Below are 14,563 nucleotides of genomic sequence, written 5' to 3' on the forward strand. Positions count from 1 at the left end.
TCACACCCTCACCCTAGCCAGGCTGCAAGAAGACTCCTTGGGCAGCTTCCTAGCCCGAATCTGGCATCGGGGCTTGTCACAGCTTAGGCAGCAGCTGCAAAGGAAGGGGAAGGTAAGGGGACTCAAGATATTATGGGGCAGAGAGAGGGCCAGTAGGAGCGGGAAAGGAGGGAGAAGACCAAGTTTCTCTGGAATTGGGGTGGATTTTGATCCTGCCACAAGTCCAGCATAGGAAAGCAGACTCTGCTCCTCTTCCTGCTGTAAACAGATTCATTCGGTTACGCAAATTTCTCTTTCCTTCTTTGCAACTCAGTTAGCCAGAACAGGCCCGGGTTTGACGTGCCTGAGCTAGAAAGATTTGTGCCCTCAATTAAGAACAGAACAGAACAACAGAGTTGGAAGGGACCTTGGAGGTCATCTAGTCCAACCCCAGCTCAAGCGCTTTGCAGAATCATAAAATGACAGAGCTGGAAGGGACCCTAGAGGTCTTCTAGTCCAATCCCGTGATCAAGAAGGAGACCCTTGCAGAATCACAGAAGGAGGTAGTTGGAAAGGACCTTGCAGGTCTTCTAGTCCAGCCCCCTGCTCAAGCAGAACCTCTACCATCTCAGACAAGTGACTGCCTCCTCTCTTCTCAGCGAAAGTGGGAATCAGAGGGGTCACACCCTCACCCTAGCCAGGCTGCAAGAAGACTCCTTGGGCAGCTTCCTAGCCCGAATCTGGCATCGGGGCTTGTCACAGCTTAGGCAGCAGCTGCAAAGGAAGGGGAAGGTAAGGGGACTCAAGATATTATGGGGCAGAGAGAGGGCCAGTAGGAGCGGGAAAGGGGGGAGAAGACCAGGCTTCTCTGGAATTGGGGTGGTGGTGGTGGTGGTGGTGGTGGAGGCCTGTGTGGTCAAGACCTCCCTACCCACAGTGCGGTGGGGGAGTTGCGACGCTCCTGTGGCCAGAAACATCGTTACACTGCCCAGCCCCAGAATTTTGATCCTGCCACAAGCCCAGCAGAGGAAACCAGACTTTGCTCCTCTTCCTGCTGTAAACAGATTCATTCGGTTACGCAAATTTCTCTTTCCTTCTTTGCAACTCAGTTAGCTAGAATAGGCACGGGTTTGACGTGCCTGAGCTAGAAAGATTTGTGCCCTCAATTAAGAATAGAACAGAACAGAATAACAGAGTTGGAAGGGACCTTGGAGGTCTTCTAGTCCAACCCCCTGCTCAGGCAGGAAACCCTATACCATTTCAGACAAATGGCTGTCCAGTCTCTTCTTAAAAACTTCCAGTGTTGGAGCATTCACCGCTTCTGGAGGCAGGTGGTTCACTGCTTAATTGTTCTCACTGTCCGGAAGTTTCTCCTTAGTTCTAGGTTGCTTTTCTCCTTGATTAGTTTTGATGGGTCATATACAGGTAGTCCTCTAGTTACGCCACAGCTGAGCCCCAAATTTCTCTTGTGAAGTGAGGCATACGTTAAGTGAGCTTTGCCCCATTTGATGATCTTTCTCATCATTGCCGTCGATAAGTTAGTCCCTCGGCCGTTAAGTGGATCCGGCTTCCCCAGTTGATTTTGCTTGTCGGAAAGTCGCGAAAAGGGATCGGGTGACCTTGGGATCCAGCGACGGTCAGAAATAGGAGTCCGTTGCCAAGCGTCTGAATTTTGATCACGTGACCCTGGGGACACTGCAACGGTCATTCAGTGTGAAAAATGTTCCTAAATCCCTTTTCCCGGTGCTGTTCTAACTTCATACTGCACTGTTATAAGTCGGGGACTATCTCTGCTCCCTCTTTTGTGCTGACTAAGTGGGCTGAACTCCCTCGCCGTGTGTGGCATGACGTCTCCCCTTTGCAACACGGAAAAAACCCGGCCATTTGATGGGGCCGATCCGTGCCTTGGCCATCGCTTACTGTTTGAGGTGTGTCCGTTCTGGGTTCATTTCCCCTGGAAAGAACCAATTGGTGTTCCTGTCCGGTCCGCTTATTGTTAGGAAGAAAGGCCGTCCCACCTCAAAACTGTCCCTGCCCCACTGCTCCGGACAGAGGGGTCCTTACTCCCCCGACGCAGGATGGGCACCTCTGCCCACGAAGGCACTCAACCACCTTCAGAGGAGTGGAGCGTGATCTTTGCCCACTGCCTGGACCCTGGAGGAGTCCCGGATCTGCCTGCTGGTCCCATAGCCCTTGTGACAGCCACGTAGGTGGTCTTCAGACTTTGAAGGGTCTGTGAGAGACACAGGGTGAATATCATGGCCCCGTCAGAGCCCAGGTCTGAGGAGGAGAAGGAGGAGATGGAGCCAGGGTCAGTGCAGGGGGATGGTGCAATCTCTATGGCTCAGGAGAAACGACCTGAGGACGAGGCAGGCGCAGGTCCCTCAACCCTCGGAAGAGTAGGCAGGGGGGAAGAGAGGGCGCAGGCTGATCGAGGAAGGCAGAGTCAACCCACGGCACCCTGGCTATTCGGGAGAAGGGTTCCCAGCTCCTCCTCACAAGGTTCACCTGGAGAGTAATGTTTAAGGAGGCGCAACGAGGAGGGACTTTTGCCAGGAACAAGTGTTTGTCTTCAGATCACAGTCCTTTTCGCCTTGCTTTAAGAACTGCTTTCACTCTGTGTGTCAACGACGGCTTTTGCCTTGCTGTGAGGGCTGTTCTTGGCTTGCCCTGGCCCTGACGATTCTCCCTTCAGACCTGCCTTGCCTTGGGCCCCGTCTTGCTTTGAGAAGGGCTCTTTGCCTTTTGGGTTGAACTGGGCCCTTGTGGTGTGAATTGCCTTTGCCTTTTGTTTCACTGTGCCCCTTTTGGAAGTTGCTCCTTGTCTTGCACCTTTGCCGTGCTCTGAGGACTGCCCTTGCCGTATGCCTGGAACTCTGCCTTGGGGCCTTGCTGGATAATCTATAGCAGTGGTTCTCAACCTTCCTAATGCCGCGACCCTTTAATACAGTTCCTCATGTTGTGGTAAACCCCAAGCCTAAGGGCTCTCCAAGCACGCAATGATGCTGCCTGCTCACCCACCGCGCTCGGGGCTCAGCACTCCTTGTCTGTCCTCGCCCCACTTCCAAAGGTCGCCGACCTGCCCAGCTCCAGCTGACCGGGGAGGGAGGGCAGGAAGGCCGCTCCGCCGGCTCCACCCAGCCTGATTGGAGAAGCGCCCAGGCAGGGAGACAGAGAGAGAAGCCAAGAGGGCAACAGCACCGGCAGAGCTTAGTTCAGCCTCCTCCGCGGACAGGGCTGCGAAGCAACGCAGCCTCCCTTAGGAGATGTTCAATGGAAACGAATCCGGCGCTGCAACGGCCCCCAGCTCGAAGCCGTGCGGAGACGGATAGAGGAGCAGTGTCTCGGTTCCTAAGACCATTGGAAATATGTGTTTTCTGATGGTTTTATGCGACCCCTGTGAAAGGGTCATTTGACCCCCAAAGGGGTCGCGACTCCTCGGGTTGAGAACCGCTGATCTATTGACTGTTGGTTGGGGGACTCACTAGTCAGTGGAGGGCCATTTGTTTAACCTTCCCAAGAGAAATAAGGAACTCTCTGGAGGGCTGCCTGGTGTTGCCCACCTGGGTCCTAACAGTGAAGGTATCCCCTTCCCCAAACTCTTTACAGGGGTGGATTTGGCAGGTAAGTGGCACTTGCTGGTTAGTGTGTGGGGTGTAGGCTGTGCGGACTTCTCCAATGGCCCTTCTGCTGCCCAAAGCATCTGGGAGTCTGTGAGAGACACAGGGTGCAGGGATCCCCTTCCCCAAACTCTTTATCAGTGTGGCCTGGAGTGCACCCAATGGCGCTTTTTTGGAACAGCTTCCTAAGAGTTGTTGGAGAGGGGGACACTCCTGGTTCAGGGAGGGACATGCACTGTCTCTCCCCCCTCTTGGTCAGTCTCTGCCTCCTCCAAGTGGTTCTTCTCTCTTGCAGGAGCAACACGCAGGAGCTGAGCCTGGCCATGGCTGAAGACATTGTGGAGACCCCAGCCCTGGGCCGCCCCTTCCAGCTGGGGATGCTGTACGACTGCCGCACGGATGTGCTCATCCCAGGTAGGAACTGGAGGAGAGTCCAAAGGATAGGCAGCCCCTGCAGGATCTCTAGAGGGGGGGGAGAAGAGCAACGCCATCGATTCTCCGGCACAGCACAGGGTCACTTCAGGCCTCGGTTCCTGGATCTACAGCCTGCTGATAACAGCTATCTGGGTAGGACCTGCCTGGAATGCGTATCCAACCTTTGGACAGGCACACAGCAACTTTCCTCGGCTCATAATAAAGTCTCTGAAATGCTTTGGAAAATGATTACAAAAGGAGTTGGGGTCCCACCCGGGATAGTGAAGTGGGATATTAATTTTAAAGTTGTGGTGCTGGTGCTTTTCTGGGGGGGAGGGAGGTCTGAACACAGAAGGCCCCTCTGAACCCCTGATAAAAAACATGGTTTCTCCAGGGAGTTGGAAATCTTTCTTGAAATCAACAGGTACATAGAAGTTCCCATTCCTCTCTACTCAGTCAAAAGCTTTTTGAGTTTCTGGTAGTTTGCAAAACTGCTGGGTGATGACCAGGCAGAACAAATGAGGTCACCATCCAGGAAAAATGATATCTCTATTGTCTCAGCATTCTGGGGCTTCTCTAGGCGTTTCTAAGGTCTCATTTCACGTTTATCTTCCTGTTGTCTCTTGTTCCGTGCAGGCGTCACCCTTTGGGACTACAGCTCTCTGCAGAAGGACCTGACCATCAAGCCTCAGCCCAAGACGGAATCGGAAATCATTGCGTCCGACAGCATTGATGACAAGGCCTCCGCCCTGGACATTTCAGGATCCCTCAAGGCCAGCTTCCTTGGGGGGCTGGTTGAAGTGGGAGGGTCAGCCAAGTATCTTCATGACACCAAGAAGTCCAAGCAACAGGCCAGAGTCACCGTTCAGTACAAAACCACCACCAGGTATGAGCAGCTGACAATGAGCCATCTAGGAATCCGGAATGTTTCCCATCCAGAAGTCTTTGAGCATGGCACGGCCACTCACGTGGTCACCGCCATCCTCTATGGAGCCCAGGCTTTCTTCGTGTTTGACCAAGACGTTTCTTCAACGGAGATGATAAAAAATATTCAAGGAAGTCTCCAGGTTACAATCAAGAAGGAGATATCAATCACGGGAGCAGCAGAGGTCAAACTAAATGAAAAGGAGAAAGGAAATGCTATGAAGTTTAGCTGCAAGTTCCATGGAGACTTTTCTTTGGAGAAAAATCCTGTGACTTTCCAAGATGCCATGAAAGTTTACAAAACTCTACCGAAAATGTTAGGGAAAGATGGGGAGAAGGCTGTTCCTATGCGGGTCTGGCTCTACCCGCTGACCAAGCTTGACCCCAAAGCAGCTAAGATGGTCCGTGAGATCAGCCTAGAATTGGTCTTTGATGCTGAGAAGATCTTGGAGGAACTCAATGAAATTCAGATGCAAAGCAACGATCTAGCCAACGATCCCATTGCTGAGACCTTCCCTGAGATCAAAGAGAAGATCCAACAGTTCAAGGATCTGTGCAAGCAACACAGGCAGATTTTCCAGAAACAGCTGGCCAGAGTGTTGCCTTCCATCCAGGGTGGGAGGCAGGAGGAATGGACCCTAGTGGACATCTTGATGTCCGTCAAGGAGTCACCCTTCCACAGCCAAAGACTCAGTGAATTTCTAGACACCAAAAAGAGAGAAATGAACTTTGTCAAATCTTATATGACTATTCTAAGCGAAATACAAGTTATCTCTTCTCAGAACAAGGTGGCAGAAATAGTTCTTCATCCTCAAAATTTATATGTGGTCTCTTTTGTATTCACTTCTTTACAGGAAGAGGAGCCATTTCTGTTGAGCTTACAGGACAAGCTTCAGGAGCGATTCTTGCAAGAATCAGCTAAGTCAACAAGGTCCGCTCCAGAGGTCAAGAAAGGCATGGCCTGGTTTGAGGACAAGGAAAGGACCCAAAATGCTCGCCGAAGTGCCAAATCCATCAAAGACTTTTTCAGTGTCAATCAATCTAATGAAAAGGTCCGCTTTCTTGTGGCCTCACACCCAGATATGGACACCCCAGGAGCCTTCATATACCTTTATGAAGACGGAGAGCTGGTCAGCAAGAACTTTGAGTTGCCCTCAAAACCTCTCCCTTTCCTGATCAGTGAACTGAGACACAACAGCATTCAACTGAAGTTTCAGCCAGCTGAATATGGGAGGGCTGCAATCTCCAGCTATCTGGTAGAGTACAAGATTTCAGGGAAAGAAAACTGGAAGACTGTGAGGACAGAAGACGCCAGGGATATGTTCCTGCTGAAAGATCTGCCTCCAAACACAGAGTACCAGTTCCAGTATGCTGCTTGTTGCAAGCTTGGATTTAGTGAATCCAGTGACCTGAGCCCACCCATAAAGACCTTTCCCACCAGCCCGCCTGAGAAATTAAGAATGGTCACTGCAGCATCTTCTGTCATCTCTGTGGCCTGGATGAATCCCAGCATCGTTGCCTCAGGAGTTGTGGTCAAGGAGTACAAAGTGGAGTACAGAACGGTAGAGGCTGGAGTTGGGAAGGACCAGTGGACTGGAAAAAGGACTGGGAGAAAAACAGAGTTTTACCCCATTGAAGATCTGAAGCCCCAGACGGCATATAGAATACGGGTGTCAGCCGTGTGTGACAATGGAGCTCTGGGTGTCCCCAGTGAGGAGGTGGAAGTCTCCACATCACTGGAGGAAGAAGATGCAGGCAACGTAGCCCGCCAGTTCCTTCAGGAAAGCTCCCTGGTGGAGGACACACATCTGTTAGTGTTCGCCCTTCCTCTGGAGAAAGTCCTCTCAGATGCCTCCAGCTCCTGTCTCATATACCAGCTTGGAAAGGAGAACCCAAAAGTGCCCAACAAAGTGATCCTGATGATGGGAGCAACATGCTCTGGGAAAACCACACTGATCAACGGGATGATCAATTATATCCTGGGCGTCCAGTGGGGAGATAATTTCAGATGGAAACTGATTCATGAAACCACCCAGAGAAGCGAAGCTGGAGGCAGGATGTCTGAAGTCACTGTCTATGTGGTGCACCATCAGGAGGGGTTCCGGATTCCCTATTCTCTCACAATAATTGACACTCCAGGATTTGGAGGCAGAAGAGACGCAGAGCAAGATAAACTGGTTGAGAAGCAGCTCCGAGAATTTTTCTCCGCCCCAGGGGACATTGACCACGTTGATGCCATTTGCTTGGTGGCCCAGGCCTTCCTTGCCCATTCAGTTCATGCCCAGAAATGCGTCTTTGATTCCATGCTCTCCTTGTTGGGAAAAGACGTGAAGGATAACGTCCAGCTCCTGATCACGTTTGCTGATGGGGGAATCCCACCTGTCCTGGAGGCCCTTAAGGAGGCTGACCTGCCTTGTGATCGGGACAAGTCGGGAACCCCTCTGCACTTCAGATTCAACCATTCAACCCTGTTTAGTCACGGAAAAAGTGGAGGAAGCCATCATGCTGCTGCTGAAATATACTGGAAAATGAGCGCCGAGAGCATGAAGAATTTCTTTGACTCACTAATGTTGCTGGAAGCCAAAAGGTTAACCTTGACCATGGAAGTCCTCAAGAAACATCAGGAGCTGGAAGCTGCTCTTAGAAGACCTCCCCCTCCCAAGATTGAGCAAGTGCACCCAAATAGTTTCCAGATCGGTATTGACCCAGTCGCCATTGGGAAGCCTTCAGTCTCCAGGTACCAGGTGGAATATCGGATTGCAGGGCAGAATTGGAAGAGTCTCCATACTGCAGGCCCTAAAGATCAATTCACCCTGGAGGATGTCCAACTAAATCTTCAGTTCCAATTCCGATGTGCAGCTGTGACTGAACTTGGGCTCGGTCAATGGAGCGAGGAGATCACTTGCATCTATCCGAGGGGGAGGCCTGCAAAGGTAACTTGACACCTTCTTTGGAGGAAGAGCGGGGGAGGAGGAGGACGAGGAGGCAGTAGAATAGGCTGATACCAGTTTTGGGTGCTCCATCACTGGAGATTTTTGAAGATTTTTGGCATATGCAGCAAAGAAACTCCAGGCGCATTCTTTTACCAAGAGTTTAAGTTTCCTGATAGATCCATATAGACACAGTAGAAGCAAAGCTAGTTTTCAGGTTTTGCCATTAAAAACAGCATAGCAATAATCCCCCCTTTCCTCCCTGGGCCACCCATTGTCCGTTGTCCACCAATCGAGTTCAATCATTGTTTTGGGAAACACCTTGAGGTGCTGGAAACTTTCTCAGGCCACAGCCCGTGCACATACATTCCTCATTCCCCTCCCAGCCACCCATCAATTCCAATCATCCCCTTCCGCCCTCCCTAGTTTTTGTTGTCTGGTGGTGAGTAAGGTTTGCAAAGCGGGTCAGCCATGATGCACGAGGCCACGGGAGCCGAGCAGGAGAGACTAGTCTCTGACCTAATGGAGACAGTGCCGGTGGGCGAGGACCGTTTTGCAGAATGGAGGGAGCGACTACAAGCGTGAGGTCCATCCTGTGGGATGCCAGACAGGAACAGGGCTGAGTGGGAAGACCACTCGGGGAACCTGCTGGAGGGGGGGCAGATCTGATCCAAGACAGCTACGTTGAGGGTGGAGAAGAGTCAGAGCCGCTTGAGTCTGGCAAGGTTGCGGGAGGGCAAGGTCAGCCTCAAGAGCACTGAGGAAGGGGTGGTCTTTTTTTTAATCCCCCTCCATTTCTTGCTTGACTTCTGGGTGAGGAGAGTTCTTAGCAACCTGAGCAATGCAGCCTCTCTGGCTGATTCTGTTTTGCTTTTCACGCAGAAATCTCAGGTTATCTGCTGTGCGGCTGGTCTGCATACAACTGTAAGCATCCAAGGTAAAGTCTTGGGTCCTGGGATTCAGGTGGGGTGGAAGCTACTGTTCTGGGTGGGGGGACAGGCTAGGACGGTCGTACACTGCTGACCAGTCCCCTTCTTCTCTCTTCTCCCATTTGGGTTGTAGGGTCTGAACAGAGGATCGTCCTTGTGGGAAAAAGCGGAAATGGGAAAAGTGCAACGGGAAACACAATTCTGAGAAGCAACGTCTTTAAAAGTAAATCAGTAACAAAAGTATGTCAAAAGGAGGACACACAACTAAACGGCAGGAAGGTTGTGGTTGTTGATACGCCTGGCTTTTTCGGTAGCAGTTCTCCAGTCAACGATGTTGTTGCAGAAGTGAGCAAGTGCGTGAAGTTTTGCTCCCCAGGTCCCCATGTCATTCTGCATGTGATGCGTCCTAGTCATTTCAGCTGGGACGAGAAGGAGGTGCCTCAGCTGATCAAGGAGATTTTTGGCCTGAAAGCCAAAAATTACATCATCCTTTTGTTCACCCACAAAGAGGATCTGGAAAGTGAATCTATTGAAAATTTCATATCTGCCCAAGATAAAAATCTGAAGGAATATGCTGCTGATTGTGGGAACCGGTTCCTGGTTTTCAACAACAGGGCCAAAGGGGCGGAACAAGAGGCTCAGGTGGCCAAACTGATGACCATGATTGATCATCTGGTGGAAACGAACAGAGATGCTCCTTGTTACACAGAAGAGATGATGAGCTTCAACGAAAGACGGTCTGTTTTTTTTTCCCACTTTAGAACAGAGGCCAGAAAGTCTCTTTCTGAGCCTCGGTTCCCAAGGTAGCAACTCTGCCAAACGCCACAGCCCTTCCGTTCTGGGTTCTAATCCAGCCCTTGCCATGTGACCTCTGAAGAACCCAAGCCAGAGATTCGTGGCTGAGTTCCACTCAGCCGATTCCTTCTCTTGAGAATCCGCTTCCTCCCCCTTGGATGACAGGACTTTTTTCAAGGGCATGAGAAGATCCTGCCCACCCGTCCCAGGATCAGTAGGTCCCACAGCCGAATTCTCTCCCATCCTGGACCCATGTCCCTTAGGGAGGACCAGGTCTTTGGGGCTTCCCACCTGTCTGTCCTTCGAGGTAGACCAGACCGGGAAGCCAACAACACAAGAAATGTTAGAGCTCAACTTTACGGGGAGAGCAGGAGAATCTGGAGAGCACTCCTTCTGGCACCAAAGAGCATCAAGCCAGGGCAGCCTTGAGCTTCTTTCTCGCCCCTTCCTGTTATCCTGGAGCAGATTCGTTTTTTCCTATCAGCTGCCACATATTTTCTGCAAGGCTGAGACTGTACTCCTCTACATCAGGGCTCTCCAACTCATGGGCTGTGGACTGATACCGATCTATGGTCCACCAGGAACTGGGCTGCGCAAGTGGTCAAAGTCCCATTCCTGCATGGGTGGGATCCAGGCAGCATGTGAAACCAAGGCCCCCTGTTCCATGGAAAAAACACCTTCCACGGAACTGGTCCCTGGTGCCCAAAAGGTTGTGGGGCACTGCTCTACACCACCTTCCAGAGACAACACCTAGACTCACTAGGACGGTCATGACTGTTTCAATCAGAGACCTTCTTATTAAATCTCTTTCCTTACAAAAGTTTGTTTGTTTGTTTGTGTGTGTGTGTGTGTGTGTCAGGGGGACTAATGAACCTCAGCCTAACCAGCTCTGTCTGCAATGTGATCCAAAGGCAGAGGAGAACGGGGATGTTGTCCAATCGTCCTGGAGAGAGGGGGACATGGAATTCGTGTCAGATTATACTCGAGGGATGGAGCAGAATGCAGGGTATCCCCCGTAGCTTTTCACACTGGCTCCAGGAAGGGGGTCTGAGGAAATCAGGCTCCTGCTGGGTCCTTCCCATCTCTTAGTGTCTGTCAGCTCCACTCCAGATGCTTCTCTTCGCCGACTTGCTTCTGGTCTCCTGGTCAAGCAAGAGGAAGAAGGACACATGCCCAGCAGCCAAATTTGCAGCAGGATGTTCGGATTTGTCAACCTCTTCTCCAAAGCCCCTGAAGGCCGGACAAGAAGCAACGGATGGAAACTAACCAAAGAGAGAAGCAACCTGGAACTAAGGAGAAACTTCCTGACAAAACAATTAATCAGTGGAACGACCTGCCTCCAGAAGTGTTAGATGGATAGATGGATGGAAGAGGGGAAAGATATATATGGTGGAAGGGAGGGAGGAAGGAAGAAAGGTGTGGGGAGGGAGGGATGGAAGAAAGGAAGGAGATGGGAGGGAGGAAGTATGAGGGATGGATAGATGGGAATGAGATATACGATGGGAGGAAGGAAGGAGAGGGAGGGATGGAGGGAGGGAGATAAATGGGGGAGGGGGGAGGAAAGAAGGGAGATATATGGGGAAGGAAGGAGGGATGGGGAGGGAGGGCTGGGGCATGCTGGGAGTTGAAGTCTATCCATTTTCAAGTTCCCAAGGATGAGAAACAGCCAGAGAGAGGGAGAGAAGGAGAGAGGGGGAGAGAGAGATCAGAGCTTCTCAACATGCTGGCTGGGGCATGCTGGGAGTTGAAGTCCACCCATTTTCAAGTTCCCAAGGATGAGAAACAGCTAGCCTTTAGTATATGTAAATAAATACGTTTAACATTCAGACTTACTTTTGCCATCATCCAGAAAGAAAGAAAAAACACAAAATAGTCAGGAGCACAGGAACACCTTGAGGTAAAATTGCACAGCAGCAGTCCAGGTGAAGTCGGAGAGACTAACACAAACTTGTTGTCTTTTACATATCTATCTATAAATAACATTTAATGTTCAAACTTACAAGAGTCTTTTTTTTGTATTAAATTTTTTTTAAAGTTTTACAATAAAACCCCTTCCCCTATCCCTCCCAACCCACCCCAAAACCCTCCCCCGTTCTTCCCAGAGCTGAATATAAGCTTAACTAGATCTTAAAAGAAAAAAGTTTTAAACCCAAATAAACCTTAAGCAAATATAATTACACTCAATAAACAAATTGTAAAATACTTTAACTCCATTATATATAAAAAACAAAAAGAGGGGGAAAAAAAGAGAAAATAAAAAAAATAAAAAATTAAAGAATAACAATTACACTTCTAAATACTATCTTAAACTTATATAAATTATTCAAAAGCTAGATAATATTTTCTTATATCATACTTATATTGTATAAAATTTATCCATCTTTTCCACACCAAAAGATACTTCTCTTGCGATTGATCTTTCAAGAAAGCCGAAATTTTTGCCATTTCCGCTAAGTAAGAAACTTTAAAAAACCATTCTTGCAAAGTAGGCAAAGATTCCTTCTTCCAATATTGCCCTATTAACAACCTAGCCGCAGTAATTAAATTTAACATTAAAATAATCTCTTTATCATCACAATCAGAAATAATAACCAACAAAAACAATTGTGGAGTAAATTTTATCCTTCTTTTAAAAATTCTTTGAATATTCCACCATATCGTAATCCAAAAAGCTTTAATACTTTTACATGACCACCAGATATGATAATAAGTAGCATCCGAGCAGCCACATCTCCAACATTTAGGCTGCAGGTTTGGATACATACGAGACATTTTTTGTGGATCAAGGTGCCATCTATAAAACATTTTATGAAAGTTTTCCCGTAAGTTTTGGGCTTGCGTGAATTTAACATTCCTCACCCAAATAATCTCCCATGTATCTAATAAAATCGGTTCATCAAAATTTTGTGCCCACTTAACCATACAATCTTTAACTAGCTCTGCTTCTGAATCCAATTCCACCAAAACACCATAAATTCTTTTAATGTGGGTTCGACTTTGATCTCTAATTTGTTTTAACAAATTCTCATCCTCTCTAAGCAAGCCCACCTTATAATATATCTTCCACCTTTCCAATAATTGTCTATACTGAAACCATGAATAAATAATATTTTCTTGTGCTAATTCATCCATAGATTTTAATTGCCAATTTTTACCATCCCACTTAAGTAATTGTGTATAAGAAATAATATCCATCTTAACTCCTCTCCTTATTCCTTCTATTGCATGCCATGGAATAGCCCATAATGGAATTCTTGAATCACTTCTATAGTATTTCTTCCAAACCCGAAGTAAAGAAATTCTTAAGATATGAGATCTAAAGACCCTATCAACCTTTTTATTATAAATTAAATAGGCATGCCATCCAAAAGGTAAATCCCATCCCTCCAAAAGGAGTATATCTACATTTGTTAGATTAACCCAATCACTAATTGATGTTAAAACCACAGCATCGTAATACAATTTCAAATCCGGTACCTTAAATCCACCTCTCTCTCGTATATCTTGTAAAATTTTAAGTTTTACTCTTGGTTTTTTCCCTGCCCAGATAAATTTATTGATACCTTTCTGCCACTCATCTAAATTTGCTTCTTTCTTTAAAATAGGTATCATTTCAAACTTACAAGAGTCTTTGTCATCATCCAGAAAGGAGGAAACACAAGACAGTGGGGAACACAGGAAGATCCTGAGGTAAATTAAACAGCAGGCAGAACACAGAGAAGAAAAAAGACGGCGGGGAAGGGAAACGCCCCCTTTATAATTAAGGCAACCAATCACAGTGTAGCGCGCCTTCTGCATGAGCAGACAAGACAGCGGGGAACACAGGAAGATCCTGAGGTAAATTAAACAGTAGGCAGAACACAAAGAAGAAAAAAGGCTGGGGGGGAGGGAAACGCCCCCTTTATAATTAAGGCAACCAATCACAGCGCAAATCACCTCGTGCATGAACAGACAAGATAGTGGGGTAGATAGGAAGATTCTGAGGTAAATTAAACAGTAGGCAGAAGACAGAGAAGAAAAAAGGCGGGAAGATGGAGGGTTGGAGGGAGAAAAAGAGATCAAAGCTACTCAATGTACTGGCTGGGGAATTCTGGGAGTTGAAGTCCAGCCATCTTCAAGTGGCCACGGCTGAGAATCACCATCCCAGAGGCTGCGAAGCTCTCGATGTGGGAGGAAATGATTTCCAGGCAATCCTGGCGGTGGAGTGTTTTGCCCCTGCCCCGTCCCCCCACCAGTCTGGCTGTTCTTTTCCACACCCCCAACACCCCCTTTATGAAAATGGAGACCTGGTGGTCAGCCAGAACCGGGAGCTGCCTTCAACCCCTCGTCCATTTTCTCTTCAGTGAAAGTGGCCAGGCTGGAGGTAGGTTCCTGGGGGGCGGGGGAGGGGAAGAAAAGTTTTCTAGCTTCTGAGGTAAATGAAACAGTAGGCAGAACACAGAGAAGACAAAAGGCGGGAAGAAAGGAAAGCAGGATGGATGGGAAAGGGAGGGAGGATGGGAGAATAAAGATCAGAGCTTCTCAACACACTGGCTGGAGAATTCTGGGATTTGAAGTCCAGCCACTTGCAAGTTGCCAAGGATGAGAAACGGCTGGCTGGCTGGATGGAAGGATTGTAAAGATGGATGGGTGGATGGATTGGAAAGGTGGATGGATGGATTGATGGATTGGAAAGATAGATGGATGGATGGATTGGAAAAATGGATGGATGGATGGATTGGAAGGATGAATGGATGGATTGGAAAGGTGGATTGATGGATAGATGGATTGGAAAGGTGAATGGATGGATGGATTGGACAGATGGATGGATGGATTGGAAAAATGGATGAATGGATGGATGGATTGGAAAGATGGAGGATTGGAAAGATGGATGGATGGATTGGAAAAATGGATGGATTATTATAATTATTATAATCTTTCCCTTATTCTTTGTCTTCTCATTTTTTCTCTGAGTCTTTCCCTTTCTCTTTTC

The 14,563-nt window shown here is 48.4% G+C and overlaps 1 protein-coding gene across 1 annotated transcript; it reads left to right on the plus strand.

Moving 5' to 3' along the window:
- Window positions 1-126: 126 nt before the first annotated feature.
- Window positions 127-10,411, plus strand: LOC120317723. The gene is made up of 5 exons (XM_039364547.1): window positions 127-771; window positions 3,895-4,013; window positions 4,650-7,870; window positions 8,750-8,804; window positions 8,930-10,411. Exons 2-5 carry the CDS (start codon window positions 3,923-3,925, stop codon window positions 9,601-9,603), a joined length of 4,041 nt encoding a protein of 1,346 aa, XP_039220481.1. The 5' UTR covers window positions 127-771; window positions 3,895-3,922; the 3' UTR covers window positions 9,604-10,411.
- Window positions 10,412-14,563: the final 4,152 nt, after the last annotated feature.

The sequence above is a fragment of the Crotalus tigris genome, unplaced genomic scaffold, assembly GCF_016545835.1.
Source record: "Crotalus tigris isolate CLP2741 ecotype Arizona unplaced genomic scaffold, ASM1654583v1 scf7180000017592.2434428, whole genome shotgun sequence".
NCBI classification, from domain to species: Eukaryota; Metazoa; Chordata; class Lepidosauria; order Squamata; family Viperidae; genus Crotalus; species Crotalus tigris.

Excerpts from the sequence above, each read along its gene's own strand:
- LOC120317723 (XM_039364547.1), top strand. The coding sequence starts at position 3,923 with ATGGCTGAAGACATTGTGGAGACCCCAGCCCTGGGCCGCCCCTTCCAG. Across the intron at positions 4,014-4,649 it reads CACGGATGTGCTCATCCCAG|GCGTCACCCTTTGGGACTAC; the intron begins GTAGGAACTGGA and ends TGTTCCGTGCAG. Across the intron at positions 7,871-8,749 it reads CGAGGGGGAGGCCTGCAAAG|AAATCTCAGGTTATCTGCTG; the intron begins GTAACTTGACAC and ends CTTTTCACGCAG.